This window comes from Monopterus albus, unplaced genomic scaffold, assembly GCF_001952655.1.
Source record: "Monopterus albus unplaced genomic scaffold, M_albus_1.0 scaffold250.1, whole genome shotgun sequence".
In the NCBI taxonomy this organism is placed as follows: Eukaryota; Metazoa; Chordata; class Actinopteri; order Synbranchiformes; family Synbranchidae; genus Monopterus; species Monopterus albus.
The window spans coordinates 785,335-802,492 of NW_018128130.1; the positions used below are offsets into that span (position 1 = coordinate 785,335).

General features: G+C 40.1%; 1 protein-coding gene across 1 annotated transcript in view; it reads right to left on the minus strand.

Annotated features, from left to right (window-relative positions):
- Positions 1-402: 402 nt before the first annotated feature.
- The window catches only part of eps15l1a (epidermal growth factor receptor pathway substrate 15-like 1a), a 64,273-nt gene continuing 47,517 nt past the window's right edge, over positions 403-17,158 (minus strand). The window contains exons 23-25 of the mRNA XM_020620895.1: positions 17,089-17,158; positions 10,599-10,807; positions 403-5,085 (exon numbers count right to left, since the gene is read on the minus strand). The exon at positions 17,089-17,158 is cut by the window's right edge and continues 30 nt beyond it. Of these exons, the coding sequence (XP_020476551.1) occupies positions 4,939-5,085; positions 10,599-10,807; positions 17,089-17,158 (426 nt within the window). The 3' untranslated portion in view covers positions 403-4,938. The remainder of the gene's footprint in view (positions 5,086-10,598; positions 10,808-17,088) is intronic.

Sequence of the window (17,158 nt, forward strand, 5' to 3'; positions counted from 1 at the left end):
CTGCATGATTTCACAAATATTGTCAGTATACTACTCAGCTTGTCTTCTGTGACTCAAGGGGCTTTGTCAAGTCCGCAAAAACAACCCTGATGGTATCACGGATGTCATCAGGCGTATCTCAATTTGGGCTTTGGGCTAAGACACAAGGAAGCGACGACCCATATAAAGCAAGGACACATGAGAACATCCTCCACTAAAGATTTTTATGGACTGACACACCCCTTTATCAGAAGTCAGTCGGTGACTGCACACTTCAGATGATCGGAGGAAAGACATCTCATGTAGTTTATATTAAAATGCGTTACCAGTAGTCATCTCAAAATGAGTTGAGCTCTACTGGTCTGTCTTCAGCACGCCACATGTAACAAAGCAAACAGCAGTCCATCCTCATTTAACTGAAATATTTATTCTAGTAAATGGTACAGACTATGTACAGAGGTTCACTGTTCAAAATAAACCAGCATCTGTTCTCTGTAGGCAGCCCTCCTAATGGTTTCTTATCAAGTTGACATTTTCTTCTTCAGCTTCATCTTTTATAAGACAAATATAACAGACATACACATTGAATGCATTTTACGCAGTGAACACAGCTCAGATTATGTTGCCTACATGGAAAGAACGGCAGCTGAGGAAGGCAGAAAAGAAACCCAACACGCTTCAGAGAAGAAAACTGAAGGTGAGCAAAGAATGAACATGTCTTGCTTCTTACTGTTAAGCGTCATCATTTCAGTAAAAACAGAACTGAATGGCTTCATACTAAAACAATATCCACCATTTTGAAAGAGAAATAAAGCAAACATTAAAACAAAAGAATTGTTAAGTTGTAAATCTTAATATTTTTAGCTGTCAACATTTCTTTTAACCTCTAACACTGCTGCTTATTTAAAAATAGAGTTAAAAACATTGGGTTACCTTTTCCTGTCCACAAAATAGATTAAAAAAACAACTAATAAGCATTTTGATATGAAAGGTTGGTAGATTCTGCAGCTAGTGGAATGAAATCAGAGGGTGAAGTTCTTCTACAGACTCAGTGCATAAATAAACATAAAGAAAACATATGCTACATATCAGACTGGCTTCACATAATACACAAAACAATAAAAACAAACATTATCTATTGCACAATGGAGGTATGTGATGACAAATACAGGATGAGTGACTGTACCGGTCAGGAACTCACAAATCTAAACAGTACACAGCAGACGGGCTGAGGTCAGAGGGAGGTGAACAGAAAAAAACGTAGATGGAGAGTCATGATTCATATTTTGATACTGGCCAGTCAACGGACAGGACCAAATGGTCAGACATATGGTCAGAGTTATAATACTGTAAGCTGCTCTTTGATCAAATTGTTCTGGATTTCAGCGTACTAATTTAACATTTCAGAACTTTTGTTTTTGTTAAAATTTGATTTGGTTAAAAGAAAAACTGATTCCAGTAATGTTTTAGTATCTGCACTGAAACTCAGGTACTGTATTGGCACTAGAATTTAAACAAGTTCAAAATGACACCCGGGCCAGTTCCAAGTGTGTCGGCGTGACCACATAAAGCTTTTCCTTCTAATCTTGGGGATGTGTTGAAAACCCCCAGAAAAGCACTTAAGACACTCAGTACACCTCTGCTTTCTGGATGTTTCTCTGTGAGACGATATTACACCGGAACACTTGGAACAATGTGAATATTAGTCTGCTGCTCAAGGTGCCTGTAACATTGTAGTGAACACGTTTGTTGTCAGTTAACTATAAATGACTTAGTTTACTATGGAAAGCTATTGGTAACAAACAGTCAACAGCTAGCAACAAGCTAGCCTGTTAGCTGATGTTATGAAGTTCCTCATATAGTAACATTTTTCACTACAGTGTGACAGGACCACAGCAAAGATTCCAAATGTCAGTATGTTTAACGGCTCAGTGGAAGCTGTGAACAGCGTAGAGGGAGAATATGACTGTATGAGGGCATCTTTCATAAAGATGTAAACAAGTAAACAAGACAAATCTGGCAGAATCAGTAACTGCACATTATCTTGAGCATTTCCATCTAATCTGGGTGAGTTCACACTACCAGGAATTTCAGCATTTCTTTTCCCACAGAAAGGCAGATCCACACAGGTACAGCATCATTTTTAGAAATGCTAATGACCTCAGTACTGTCATCTTGCTCAATGTGGTGACTGGTAAAGAAGATATAAACAAACAACATGAGGTCACCTTGTTGTACCAGTCAGTGCAAAGCCTTCTTCAGAAGTTTCATACTATCTCAGTAGTTACATAATATTTTCCTCATAATGTGCTCATCCAATTACAGGATTAACAAGTATTTTGTTTGTCCTGGAGTTCCACTTGCTCATTAGCACAGACCTAGCCCTGATCTTGGGCCATTGGATTACACAGCACAGTCCTGGAAGGATACCCGATGGACCCCAGACATTTTGATTAATCAGGTGTTCATTAAATTTGTTACGAGACGACAGTTGCATGGTAAATGAGCAGAACACCAGAAATCAGGTACTGTTGATATAGAATAAGAGAAAACAGGATTAACTTCAACAGATAAGTTACTTCATTTGAGAACAACACAACCCATGTAAAATCTAATCATGATGCAGGACTGTATCCTTGCTGCTGCCACTGGTGGCCAGAGGCTGTACCTATATACATATACACACATATATACATATAAACACACATGTATATTTTATACTGTATATGTAAGTTTCATGTTTCTCGTACCTGCCTTTCTGTTTGAGCAGCTGATAAAGAGCATGTTCAAAGTTCTCCCTGTAACAAATTTCATGAACATGAGCGTTACTGTAATGTTCAAGATCTATCAGAGACATCCAGCACTGTATTCCTGTATGTGACCTTCCTGAGACCAAGTGACTGCTAGTGGTTACAAGTGGTCTCAGTAATGGACACTAACCATGTAAACAAGCTTTGCTCTAACCAAGTGTTAGACTGTTGTTCTCCCCCATGATTATCAGTTACCTCAATGAAAAATAAGAAACTCAATATCTCATCCCTTAAAATCAACAGTGCAAACATAGGGCATGCCCGCGATAAAACACAGTGGTCATGGACACATATAGGACACAAACTCAAAACACCACATCGCGTTTGAAATTATAAACGGGGCTCCGAGTGACACAGTCTACAGAAGAACATGTGCCGTTTAAAATACAGAAAACTCCAGAGTCAAGTTCAGTCCGTCTCACTCAAACATCAGTCGCCACTTCAAGTAATGGGATGACTCAGGGAACAATAAGACGAGTGGTTACATCCATGTTGGAAAATCAAAATACGACACATCAGAAATATTTTTTTCATGATTCTAGTTTCCAGCCGATTGACAACTGATACCAGCAAGTTCCAAACCTTTCAAAATGCTCTGCAGCTTGTGCTTGCTGGTCTGTACAGCACTGGAGTGACTAAAACCAAAGTACAACGGCAGCACAAAACAACTCCATTAATTTGCACTTTGAAAACTGTAACAAGTCAAAATAATAAAATAATAACCAGCTTATTAAATAAAAACTGGATTAAAATCCTTGCTCTCTACAGAGGAAAAAAAAGTAGAAAAATGATTTGTTGAATGTGGCATCACAGCTTCAGAGCAGAACTATCAAGAAGAGGCATAGTTAGCTCTACTGAACTATGTTCACCGGACAGAGGGAGAGAGAGTACTGTAGGTCGGCACAGAAAACCCACCACAGTAACTTGCCAGGTTTCTGTCACATTAGAGGGAACCAGTGTAACGGATCCTTAACAGCTCCTTTTTAATGCAGCTGAAGAGCAGTAAGCTTTTTCTTTCCTCCCATAATGTGACAAGAGTGAACACATCCGACTAATGTTGATCAAAAGATTTGTTTTTCACACAGGAGGAGTCAGTACACCAGAGGAGAGGAGAGACTATCACACCTGAAAGAGAGAAGCAGGACTAGCTAGGTCTGATTAACGTCCATAGGAGTTCCCTGGAGAAGAAGCAGAGCCTGGCTGACCATCCCATTTCTCCCACTCTGTGAGCATCTCATCCAGAGAAAATAGTATCTATTTAATTTCTGTACAACCAGGACAGAATTCACAAATCAGAGGGAAACAGTTAACCTGAACTCTGAACTGAAAATTCTCAGTGCTGAGGATCCACTCTCCTCTATACACCACTCTATCAAGAAATACTTATATAACACCGCATTCTGCAGCAAAACAACTCTACACTGAATACTAACTGCCACATCTATATGGTACCACCAGTACTCCAATAATATATCCATACCAACCCCATAGATCAGGTAGAACATTCCCTATAAGAAAACCCTCGGCAGTTTGAATGAAGATGATATTTTTCAGGTTTTTTATCTTTATCTCTGCTTGTTACAACTGAAACAACAGTTCTTTTAACATAGCAGTCTTACCATTCTCCCATATTCTGAGTTAAGCTGGAGAAGAAGAAAACATACACTGAAATGCAAACTGTCAAGGTGTTGTGTCAGGAATGGTCTTACGAGTCCAGTGAATGGATCCCTCTCAGTACTGCCACTATCGTACATCCATTTGTTTCCAACAGCCCCTCTTGCTGCCGGTGCCTCTCTCCCTCCTGCTCTCCTTCAGCCTTCACTCCTCTTATGTCAGCAACAGAGCTTTGCAGTGACAAGGTCTAAGCCTACAGTTTTACTGTCTTGTTTTATAACGCAGGGTCGGAGTCCAGTCTTGTATAAAGTTCTGTTTCCTTCGGCTCCGAGTCATTGAGTTTAAGGGAGTGCAAAAAATGAAGGCGCACGTCCCGTGTGTGTGTGTGTGTGTGTGTGTTGGTATGACAGCTCAAAAGCTAGTCCAGTGATATGCTTTGTGTGTCAACATGTATATGTCAGTCATGTTTTCCTGCATGTTATTCTGTCTACACACAGTGTGTGTGTGTGTGTGTGTGTCTGGTGACTGGCTGAGGTCATGCGTTGGACATCTCGGCCTTGCTGAGGGCAATGGCCAGCTCAAGGTCTTCCTGCTCTTGCTGTCTGAGCCTTTTCAGTCGCTCACGCTCTGCTCGCTCACTCTCCCGCTTAGCCCACTCCAACTGCTGAGCTTCATTCCCAAACTGGAGAGAGGGAGGGAGAGAGAGAGAGAGAGAAAGAAAGAGAGAGAGAGAGAGAGTCAGGTGGTACAACTTAATTTACAGTTGAATGAGCTAAACTGACATCCTTTAACTTGATCACAATGTTTACAATATATAAATAAAACTGTGTTCCTTATTTTAAGTGTTTGTTTATACTGTATAAAGTGTTTTTAGATCAAAGTATAAAAAAATAATGGATTTTTCAGACTGTCAAATGTTGATTTAGCTATACGCACCGTTTTCACAAATCCAGTGTAGGTAGGTCTATACCCTTCCCTTGGCATCATTAATGACAATGGACACTCCCACTTCTCACTGATCAAACCAACACTGGAAATCACTTAAAACGTTTTTCTCATTTGTGGTCCTGAGGTGGAATAACAAAACTGACAATAAATGCAGATGCTGAACGTTGAATGTAAACAAAACTATCCCTCACAAAAAATCAAATGAAAAAATGAAATAAATGAAAAATCATTATATTAAGACAATCCGGATCCAAGAAGAGGCCCAGTTAGCCGTGTTGAACTATATGCACTGGACAGAGGGAGAGAGAGTACTGTAGGTCACCACCATATGACTCAGGTTTAAAAACACCTCACCTGAAAAAATGAAACTATCCCTCAAATGAAAATAAACGTTTGGCAGAAAAATTTGCCATTGCCCTTAAAATAAGGTCAGCGGAAAACCGAGTTAAAAAGTGTGAAAGCTAATGTGCGGGCCATCAGTGGGCCATAGCAGCACACATACAATTGTTCCAGGGTAACATGGGTCAAGCATTAACAGTGGGAGTCTTTGTCCTTTCCCCACAGTGGTTGCAGAATCTGTTGGGAATGTGGCATAAAATAATTTCAGCTCAGCACCGCTGCAGGCAGCTACAACTGATGTATGCTTCCTGACTCCATGATGGTTATTTTTTGGTTCAGCAAGGTGTACACTGTAATCACTTTTTCAGAAGAGCTTTTTTATTTGAAGCATAGTCTGTTTTTTAAATCAGCATCTGCATTTATTTTCTAATGGACCATACTGCGTCTCAGAGTCACTGTAGAATTCCACGGTGAATTGTATGGATTCTGATTACTATGAAGAAATAATAAGCAGTAACAAAATAATCTGAAGAAATTAAAGACCTAAAAGTACATGAGCAGTTATTCATAGTTTCATTTAAAATGGTCCATACAAACAAAGTGACAGGTAAAAAGCAGTACCCGCCATTGAAATGTCACCTGGAAAAGTGGGGATGTGAGAAATACTGCTGTAACACGAATGCAACATGCATCCTTTTTGCTTCTCACTTACAGCTATTGATCATTTTGGTCATAAGAATGGCATTTCTGTCATTCTAATTCACAAAGTAAAGAAATTTCCTTTTACAGCAACATACAATGGAAGATTTATCATTAACAAATGCTTCAAAATACACCTAAAATGTCCTCACGGTTATTAAGTAGAATACGTTAATAACACTGCCAAATTGTCATTTTATGTGAATTTCAATGTGTGTTCAATCTCTTACCTTGACTTTCTCAGGTCCTGTCGGAGGTGGATTACAGAACAGAGAAGTTATGAACCACAAATCCCTGAACTCAGTAGGTCTAGGCCAGTTTACAAGCCATCACACCACAGCACACAGCCACTGTAAAGGGATACCTGCAGAGTTTCTGTTGGGTCCCCTGGCAACGCCATCTTTATCACTGTATTTGTTTGTTAGCACTTTTTAGTGAGCGCAAGTATTCTGATAGCTTCACATTATGGACTAGTTCGAGTTTATTTAAGTAAATCATGAATGTTTACAATGAGCTACTTAGGCTGAAGTAGACACCTGTTGCCAATAAGTGCCACAGATGAGACAAATACACAGGTGAAACAGAACTGTCAGTGAATCCCTCCAAGTAGAAGCAAGCAAGCGTGAGAACAAAAGGAAACAGCAGCTGAACATGACATCAAGAGATGTGACATTCAGAGAGTAAGAGAGAAACTGGGCAAGTGTGAGTGATGATATGTTACACTGTGATATGAATCAAACATTTAGGCACAAGTGAGGATCCCTAGCAAGTCTGTCCATACAAGAACAAGTGTTGTTTTCAACCAGGGACTGGTTTTCCTTACTTACTGCACAACTGTAACATAGATCAAAATATTATTTCATCATAGATATTCAAAGATATGTTACTTATAATGGGACTGTTGTTGGTCTGTGAAGTATCAATGAAGGAAAAACATTCAATTATATAACAATTTGAACAAAATCAAGTGTCATACAATGAGGGGCCATGAGGTCAAATACGACAAAACATGGAACTACCCTTACAAAACTCAAATAAAAGACCTCAGTCTGTTAATCCTACATTTAAATTATGTGGTGCTATAAACTCAAATCCATGAACTTTCTAATTTCAGTAAAATATTTTGAAGGATAAGTTGCCTTTTTCCAAGTGTGTTTTGGATTTTGTCCCCCATCACTTCCACTGGAAGCACATTAAGAAGGAACATTTTTTCGTATTTTGAAGTCTGTCATATATCCACATATGTAATAAACGTATTATTTAATAAAAGCAGTAAATGGTGCAAAAACCATTCATGCTGGTAACACAATGTTTAACTGGTCCATGGTTCAAAAAAGGCCTGTTCTTATGCAAATATATTACTTTACCCTGTGGCGTCAAGACATTCTACTATACATGAAGTGACTGCAAGGGATTCAACATGCTTTTCTTTAAAGCAGACATACATTCTAAGCTAAATAGTTGTCATGAATAACTTCATTTATACCCATTAAAGCAGCCTGCTTGTATCTGAGGTCCCATGAAAAACAGATGGTGAAGCAGGGTACTAGGCTGCTATGTCAGGCTGCAGAATAAAGATGTGGGGGGATGCTTGAGGGTGATGAGGAAAGGCCAAACTACAGAAACACAATAAGCCAAAGACATGCAAAACCAGAACAGACATCAGATAAAGCACTAAACCACTACTAACAGCGAGGTAAACCCTGACCATAACTACGCATGCAGGGCACACAGACTGAAGTGCTGAGAGTTGAGCTGTGATACTGTTGTGTCTCAAGGTATTTCTTGTATTTGAACTGAGTAGCACCAGTCAGTCAGTCAGCCAGTCACAGGCATTATTACCTGTTTAGAAAACAGTGATTATCTGCCTAAAAAGTGACTGCTTGAATCAAATGTGAAAGTATCAGAGATTAGTGTGAGGTCCCACAGATATTTGTTTGTGGATTACAGCTGGTCTGTGTTGTGTACACGTAGTCCAGACTGTGAGAACCATGCCAACATGTTTCTGATGAGCCGTCAGCCTCTGTGAAAGCCCGGGGAAACACTGACGAACTTATGATACTCATCCTGCCAAAACAAACAAACCACAGAAAGGGCTGACACCCTTTCCTGCACTATCAGAGGGTAACAGTCACAGTGCTGCTCTGCCATGCACCCTTTAGAGCTAGATCTGATCTTTTTGTCAGATCTAATCTTTTTGTGTTGATGGTCCATATTCATGTATGTCACATGTATTCGGCTCTGAGTTGAACACCGTGGAGCTCCTAAACTGCAACACGTGCAGTTTAACTGAATGTGAGCCACATGTGTACAAGTGTAACAACAACATCATTTGTGGTACGGTCACATTCCACACTTTGCTCAAAAACTGCTTAGTTACTATATGTTCCTTCACATTTAGTTTGAACAGAAGCTTTTTCACTAATGTGCAACAGATGTGAAATGTCCTTGTCTCTGCACCGGCCCCCATCACTACTGTTGCTCTCCTCTGCGTTTATTTTTACCGGTCTGTGAGGAGCCATCGATGATGACGACAGGCAGAGGAGTGAGACATTAAAAAAAACAGGAAAGGAAATCTGATCTGACTGTTCTGACAGTGCTCACACAGTTAAACGTCAGATGTAGTTAGGATCACATATGGAAGTGGCCCAAAATAGAATCCAGTGTTCACACATTATGAAAACATCTTGGTCACTTGGATGGGAAAACTGGACCCGAGTCATGTACAGTAATGTGAGTATAACACTTGCACAGAAGGTGAACTAACTTACTTTGAAGCTCATATGTTGAAATATTCTTTTAATAGTACAAATGACACTGTCTCAGCATATGGCCTGTTGTATGAATTCCTGTGTCAGAGCAGTAAAGGTCTTCAGTCCATCTGTCTTTACAAGCAGCAGAGTGTTAATAACAAACAAATGCTGGTTAAACAGTTGGAGGTTAGAACTGATCAGCTAAAGCAGAGAGTGAAAAGGCTGCGGTAGTTGAAGAAGACTTCATTCTAATGAACTGTCCTCCACTACCATGTATCATAAACCACTTTTAGGGTGTTTTCATACTTGGTCCCTTTCAGCCCTCAAAGAGTGATTAGTCAGCATTTTCTGTGTAAATGTGAATCGAGACCCCCTCAGTATGTAGCAACCAGCAAAACTGAGTCAACATTAGAACTTAAGAAAACACTCGTGGGAAAGCTGAACAGCCGAACAGTGTGATTAAGTGGTTTTGATATTTCTAGACTTTAACCGGTGCTGCTGAAGCAGCAAGAGAGGATCAGGAAGCGAGAGAAGTGGGAGAGGACAACAGCCAAGTGCAGTGCAGTGATAAGCAACAGGTCGGGTGGAGCAAACACAGAGATGTAGAAGCAAAGCGGCCTTGTTTCTATTCTCCTGAGCAGATTAAAGTATTACTGGACTTAATAACTAGCCTAAGTTATGAACACGTGTGCATTTAAACTCCTGCTTAAATGCACTCCTAAATTTTTGTTTCAGTTTTTTTTTTTCCTTACATGTTTCTGGTTCTTCTATAGTGATTGTGTTAGAGGTTCAGCAAACCCTTTCTTCACAGCCCCAACATAACGGCAGTGAGCCAGCAACAAGTCGCTGTTTTTACTAAAAGGTGTGAATGAAACAGGATGTTTGTGGAAAGTTAATACATTGGTGAAGTGCAGCGGGTCTGAGACACAAGGTCCCATTCTCAGTAGGGATCTGACGGTGGGCCGCCTGCTGGGGATATATGGTGTCCATACAGTAACTTTTGGTGGCCGCGGGCCAAGGTTAATGTCGAACCCTGACAAAACACAATGCTTTAAGATGTCATCATGAATTCTGGGAAACTGTGATGGAAATTTTAGACTACATAATTGATAAAAAAAAACAAACTGAAAAGATAATCTGGATAAAGACATTTGATCATTTACTTTTAGAGTCACACTCTGAGACTCAGCCCCAGAATCGCTCTGGGACCTTGCTACGTTTTTAAACATTTATTACACTTAAGTATAAAGCATTACCTACTAACTGTATAGAGCTCCGCTACACCCTACACCTCAATAATACTTTCAGCACACATTGATTTTAAGTAGCGACTTTGCAATATGATGCAACTAAAATGACTATTACCTACATCTAGTGACTGCACAGATTTCTTTGCAGAGTGGTGTAACCTAGTCTAAAGACAGACAGTTAAACAGTATCACCCATCTCAACTTACAGAACTGAAGTCTGTAAAACCCGAAGTAGAGTCTTTAGGGGCTTTACTTGATGCTGAGGATGGGGCGAAAGGGTCTTTGCCACTGAATGGGTCTCCCAGGCCCTTTTTACTCAGAAATGGGTCGACGGGGTCACCGCTGAATGGCTGGAAAGGGTCGCAGGATTTGGAAGGGTCAACTGTGCCAGACATGCTAACTGGAGTGCTCTTACCTGAAAATAAACAAAAAGTAGAGGCAAACATCACCACAGAAAAGAGTTTTTCTTTTAAACACTTTTCACATCATATAAGTTTTAAACATCAAAAGCAACCTGCTCAGATGACAAGAATTTGACTGGAAAACAAAAGATACGATTCAAATGTGTAACCATAAGGCATTCTTTAAAAAGATCAGTAAAGGTACATACAGACACTTTCTCAGATAGCACAGAAGTTAAAACAACTAAAACAAATACAATTACTGCCTCGTGGCTGTATGTCTCCACCAGCCTGTCAAGCTGCAGTTTACATGTATGTGTGTACAGACACATATAATATATGCTGCTGAAGACTTTGAAGGATTTTGTCTGTGCAGATTCTCAGTCATCCAGGTCATAGTAAACTGAAAATGATTCAAAGGCAGCTGACAGGTACCATAATTCATTACTACAGTAATTCCCACCGTAGCAGACTTAGACTGCATGTTGATAAAACAGGGTTTGATTTGATATGATCCGTTCTAAATTAAAAAAAAAAATTAAATTCTGTGGTTATAGATCTGCCAAGCCCCGATCCACCTCGTGTCACTTCAAAAACATCTACAAGCTTTTGAAAGCCGCACAAGTTTCACCTCCACACACAACACACCAAAACAGCTCATATTGACTCTTTCGGTTGTCACACGTAGTGCTACAGTCTTCTGAGAAAGAAAAGGTATAAAAACAGCTGGTATGGGAAATATCACACAGCAAAAGACAACACCCAAAGGACCAAAACCAAAACCGATACCCCATACCCACGGGACCCTTCTCAACGGTTTCCTGGTTGGATTTCTGCCCACATAACCAACTGCTGGTTCACCAGCTAGACAAACATGGTAGTAGTCCACATCAAGTTGCAGCAAATAACAATAACCATCATTTTATTATCTGTTCATCTTATTGATTACTTGAGTTTGTAAACTATCAAAAAATAGTAAAAAATGATCAGCATAATTTGTGACATCTTAAAATGTCTTATTTTCATTGACCAACAGTTAAAACATCCAAAGATATTCAGCTTAGAATATTATACTAGATCAAAACATTCATTGTCTAAGTCATTGTTTGATTTTCATATGAGATAATCAAACATGAGCAACAACACAACAGTAATCATGGTAGGGTTAATAGTGCAGTTACTTTCCTCAACAGGGAATTGAAGCTGAGACTGGCAGAGGATCGTGGGAACGTTAAAAGCATATCATGTTGCTCGTGTAGGTGTTAAACCACAGGACCAGCTCAACCGTTGTCATACAACTTACACATACGCATTTAGCCTTATTACCCAGATTACCCAGCTGATGGGGGTGAGCAGTTCATTTCACACTCCATGCTAAGCAAAACTGCATGCCTGGCAATCCGTTTTTTTCCTCTTTCTGTAAGCTGCACACACACTTGCACTCGAGAAACCACAATCATGAGCTCCACCCTGTTTTAAAATAATCTACTACAGTTCATTAGTGACATCTAATTTTAAAGTTTAAATGACTGCACATGCATTATGCAGAATTTAGCTCTACTGAAAACAATACAGCTACAACAATGTGTTTTCAGTTGTAGCAGTTTATTTGTAGGACTGTCACTGCAGCCTTGTCCCATTCACACCCCATTAGGTGATGGGAGAAACTGACAGAGCGTGCATGCATGTGTGCTGAAGAATAATTTAAAAATGTTAAGATGGTAAATTGCATATATGCATAGGAACAGCTGCTGCACTGGCACGACTGCTGGTATTTGCCCAGTGCACGCAGCCTGCAGCCTGACCTTCCCTGAACCATTCACCCTTGTGTACACACATACGCACACACACACATAAATGGAAGAGAGAGGAAGCAAGTTAGGGTGTGTCTGCAAACAACAGGCCAAGCAAACCACACTTCATCACTCTTACAACATCACCTTCACATGTGTGCACAAACATCAGAGCAGTTTGATGTTTTCAACAATCATAATATAAAATTAACATCACAAGAGAATTAATGTGAAGTCTAGCCCTACATGTCACTCACTGCATTGTAAACACTGGAGATGATCCTGACTGACAGCTGCTAGACTCTGATGGTTCTGGTTGAAAATATGAAGAGACTGGTGACAGCTGCCACAAACTTCTCTCTAGTTCTCTTTTGCAACCACTGAGTCAGCAAGCGTGGGAGAGTGGCTGCAAAGTTTGGGCTGAAACAGATAAGTCAGAAAGGACAGTGTTGTGCTGTCCCCAAAGTATTCTCTGCCACACATCCTTTCTAATCAGGACATCTATACATAAAGTACATTTGGAATTATCACAATTTGAATGATTTTCCAGTATCTTTTAATTATCTATTAATTATTTTTATGTGGGCCAGAAGTTGGCCAACTACAGCCACAGAAAGACAAATCATGTTGTAGGCAATAAAGTGGGAAAAGAGAAAACTATGTGTTCAAATTGCATTGTCCTAACTAATTTTATGCTGGATTTGAGTCTAGTGTGTTCACACTTGGTGTGAGTGTACTGCTGAGGTACAGTATTCACCCACAGTGTACAAAGGAAATGGAGGTGCTGCTAGCAGATGGTAAAAGTCTAAATACGTTGGAAATGGAAGTCAAACAACTTCAGGAAAAGGGTATCAAACCTTGGGTGGCTTATTTTCCTCCGTTTCTTAATTTCATGTACAAATTAGTTTGACACTACCCCCTAACATTAGGTCAAATACATTTATGACAGACAGTATTCAGACCCCTTCACTTTGCTGAAGTGCAATGATAGAACTGGCATTTGTGGACAATAACCTATAACAGCAAAGTGGTCACTCTAACAGAGGTTTAGGAGTCTGCTGCAGAGATGGGATAACCTGCTGGAAGGATGACCATCTCAACAACTCTCCATCAACAAGGCCTTTTAATAGAGTGGCTAGACAAGCCACCTTGAGCAAAAGAAAAATGATGGTTGCTAGGAATTTGCCAAACAACACTGAAAGGATTCAGACCACGAAGAAAAAGGTTCTCTTGTCTGCTATGATAAAAACTGGTCAGAGAAAACAGTGGCACTGCTCATCACCCGCTAATCATCCCTACAGTGAAGGATGGTGGTGGCAGCATCATGCAATGGGCGGCTTCTCGGCTGTAGGGACAAGGAGACTGCTAAGAGACTGAGGGAAGTAAATGGTAAATGGACTGGACTTACAGAGCGTTTTTCTACCTTACGAGGACAAAGCACTTTACAGATTCATCCACAAACCCATTCATACACACACACATACACTCGCACACTAATGGCGGAGGAGCTGCCATGCAAGCTGCTGGGCTGGCTCTCAGGAGGAACTTGGTGTCCAGTGTCTTGCCCATGGACACTTTGTCATGTGGACTGGGAAGACCAGAAATCAAACTGCCAAACCTGCAATCAGAGATCATCTTGCTCTCCCCTTGATCCACAGCCAGATACAGAGAGATCCTTGAAGAAAACCTGCCCTAGAGTACACACAACTTAAGACTGGATGATGGTTCTCCTTTCAGCATGACATTGACCTGAAGCAAACAGCCAAGACAGCGCTAGAGTGGCTTCAGGACAAGTATCTGTCCTTGTGTAGCCCAGCAAAAGGCCAGACTTAAAACTCCATGGAACATCTGAAGATGGCAGACCATAGACACTTGAATTAAGAAAAGTGCATGCACCACCCAAAACAAACTTCTTTGCCATCAGGTGTGCAGGCCAAAGAATAATACTAGTAGAGTAAAAAGATTATAGCCTGTACACAGATTTGATGCTCTACTAGTTCACTACTTTCCATTCAATCTGACAGAGCTTGGGAGGCTCAGTTCAAATACCATAATCTAAACTTAATAAAAAATGAAAGGTTATTTATTTGATATGTTTCTAGGGTAACTACAGTACTAAGTCATCAACACAGGTAAGACTGACCTAATGTTAAGAATTACTTGTGAAGAAAAACCACTGATGTCAAAGTGAATTAAAGCTGATCCTGTATCAAAACACCATCTGAGTAGTGAGAACTGCAAACTTCCAAACAACTGACAAAAGTTGGTATTGTCTGTGGGACTGCAGCTTAAATAATAAGCTTCACGCTGCAGTGCACATCACTCCTTGCCAACGCTAGCTGAAAGTCTGAGTTGAGAAAAGACATACTGTAGAGTGTACAGTGTGCGATAGTGTGCTCGGCAGGCGCACGAAGGCTTTTATCTTCTCTGTACCTACAGAGGCATTCTTTCCTGTTGACAGATCAGAGCAGAGTTTGAGACAGTGTTTCTACTTTGGAGAAACCAGGCTTTACTCTGGTTACAGAAAAGACTACATGTACACATTTCAGCTATTTGCAAAATAACGCTGCCATTCAAAAAGGTTCACAGAAATTAATATGATTTATTTTATTCAAGGATGAAACATTCTCCTTAACAGTCTTGTCATGTGCATTAGGTTATGAAACCTGTTTCAAGTTAACTGGTCTTTTTGTAGTGAGATACTGTAGCTATTTATTAGAGTGTGAAAAAAGTGGTTGTAAACTAAATACATCTAGTATTTAGTCCATAGAAAACAGGTAGCTTCAAAACTTCAAACTAGCAAAAAGAAATATAGTGCACTGTGTGGCACGCCAACATAATACTGTGAGACACTGAAGACTGGTCCACACCCCATTTTCTTTTGCTGACTTAAAGGAAAAAGCCAAAACATAAAGAAACACTGTATGTCATATTCAGATTTAAAACTGCTCAATAATTATGTGTAACATGAGTTCACCTACAAACCCAGAGAACCATCACCGGCTCTGAAGTTGGATATTTTATGACATGATTTGTATTTCCCTTTACCATATCTTTCCTTTCCTTTAGAATGAAATTTCTTGAATTGTTTCTAATTTCTTTATTCATTACTTGTCTGGACCCAAAAAATTTACATGTGCACGCACACGCACACACACACACACACACACAAACCTTCTTCCTATTACAGCATGTCTGTAAGTAAAACCCAGAAGAGTAGTGATTATGATGTGATGTTCTAATCACACAAAAAAAAAAAAAAATCTTGGTTTTTGACAGAGGAAGCCAAAGGCCCACTTCCTTTTTAAGCTAACCTCCATGAGCTGCGGGCAGACCTTACACTGTACGTTCTAACAGAGGCTTTTCCTCAGTCTCTCTGAAAAGATCAACATTATGATCATGGGGTTTTTGTGTGGTTTCTAAGCCATGTGGGTATTCATTATTATACCTGACAGTAAAATACTACAGACAAAGTCAAACAAGTCACTATTTGAACAAAGATAAAACAAACAATGCTAACATTCAACAACTAAAGCTGTGATGCCGTAAGGTTCAGAAACAACTACTACAATTAAGGTCTTACTGGAAACCCACACTGAAAGTGAGACATGAGTGATACTGAAGCGTGATTTCATTCAATCCACACTTAAAGACGTGACCGGCGGCATTCTCAGGACAGCGGTGGGACAAAGTCTTTACCAGGCAGACAGACAGCACAAGTGGAATGGACAAAAATAATTTTCATGTAAGACCGTTGGGAAGAAATCAAGTTTTTATGTAGCCTATGGATATAGTGATTTTATGATTTTCCCCAGCTCCTTACAGAGGGTGAATGTGAAACCAGCAAACCGGATCAGTCCTAAAAATACCAGTTGAAACAGATAAAACAGGATTTGTGCAATGTAAACAGCTGACTGTGGAGGTTATGCTTAACTAAATGCTTTACTAAACACAGCCGAGGGGAAAAACAGACATGAAGGGTAAAATAAAAATGCGAGGGTTCTACAGGAGATGCATCTCTTGCAAGCGTCTCAGATTCAGTGTGGACTGACACATTTGACATGGAATTCTGTCAAATGTGACGTGGAATGTAAGGATTAGAGTGAACTGAGTGTTTCTGTAGTTCCACCAGCTCCAACAGGGTTGGACACGGCACATGTTCACTTGTGTGTTGGAAGCTCTTGGTGTACAAACAGCGCACAGGGGAGCCTACACAAACACCTTGAAGAAGGGAAAGAATCAAAACTCCAACAAATAGTAGGCTACAGGATGAGGGCGTTACTGGCTACACAGGAAATGCCTGTGTATGTACAGTGTATCCAACCCATGGTAAAACACAGCAAATACAAATGGCACGCACTTCACAAAGAATTGCACACTCAGTAGGACTGATGTAACAGACATTCTTCTGTTTCTATTACCTGTTGCACCTGTTTATATCTGGAGAAGAGACTTTAAAAATCAGAACTGGCAGAGAAAAGTGTGTGTAGTGCGACACTCACCACTTGGAGGTTTGGGTCTTGGTGGAACACTTTTCTTTGGTGGTAGAGCTGGCGTGTCATTCTTCCTGCT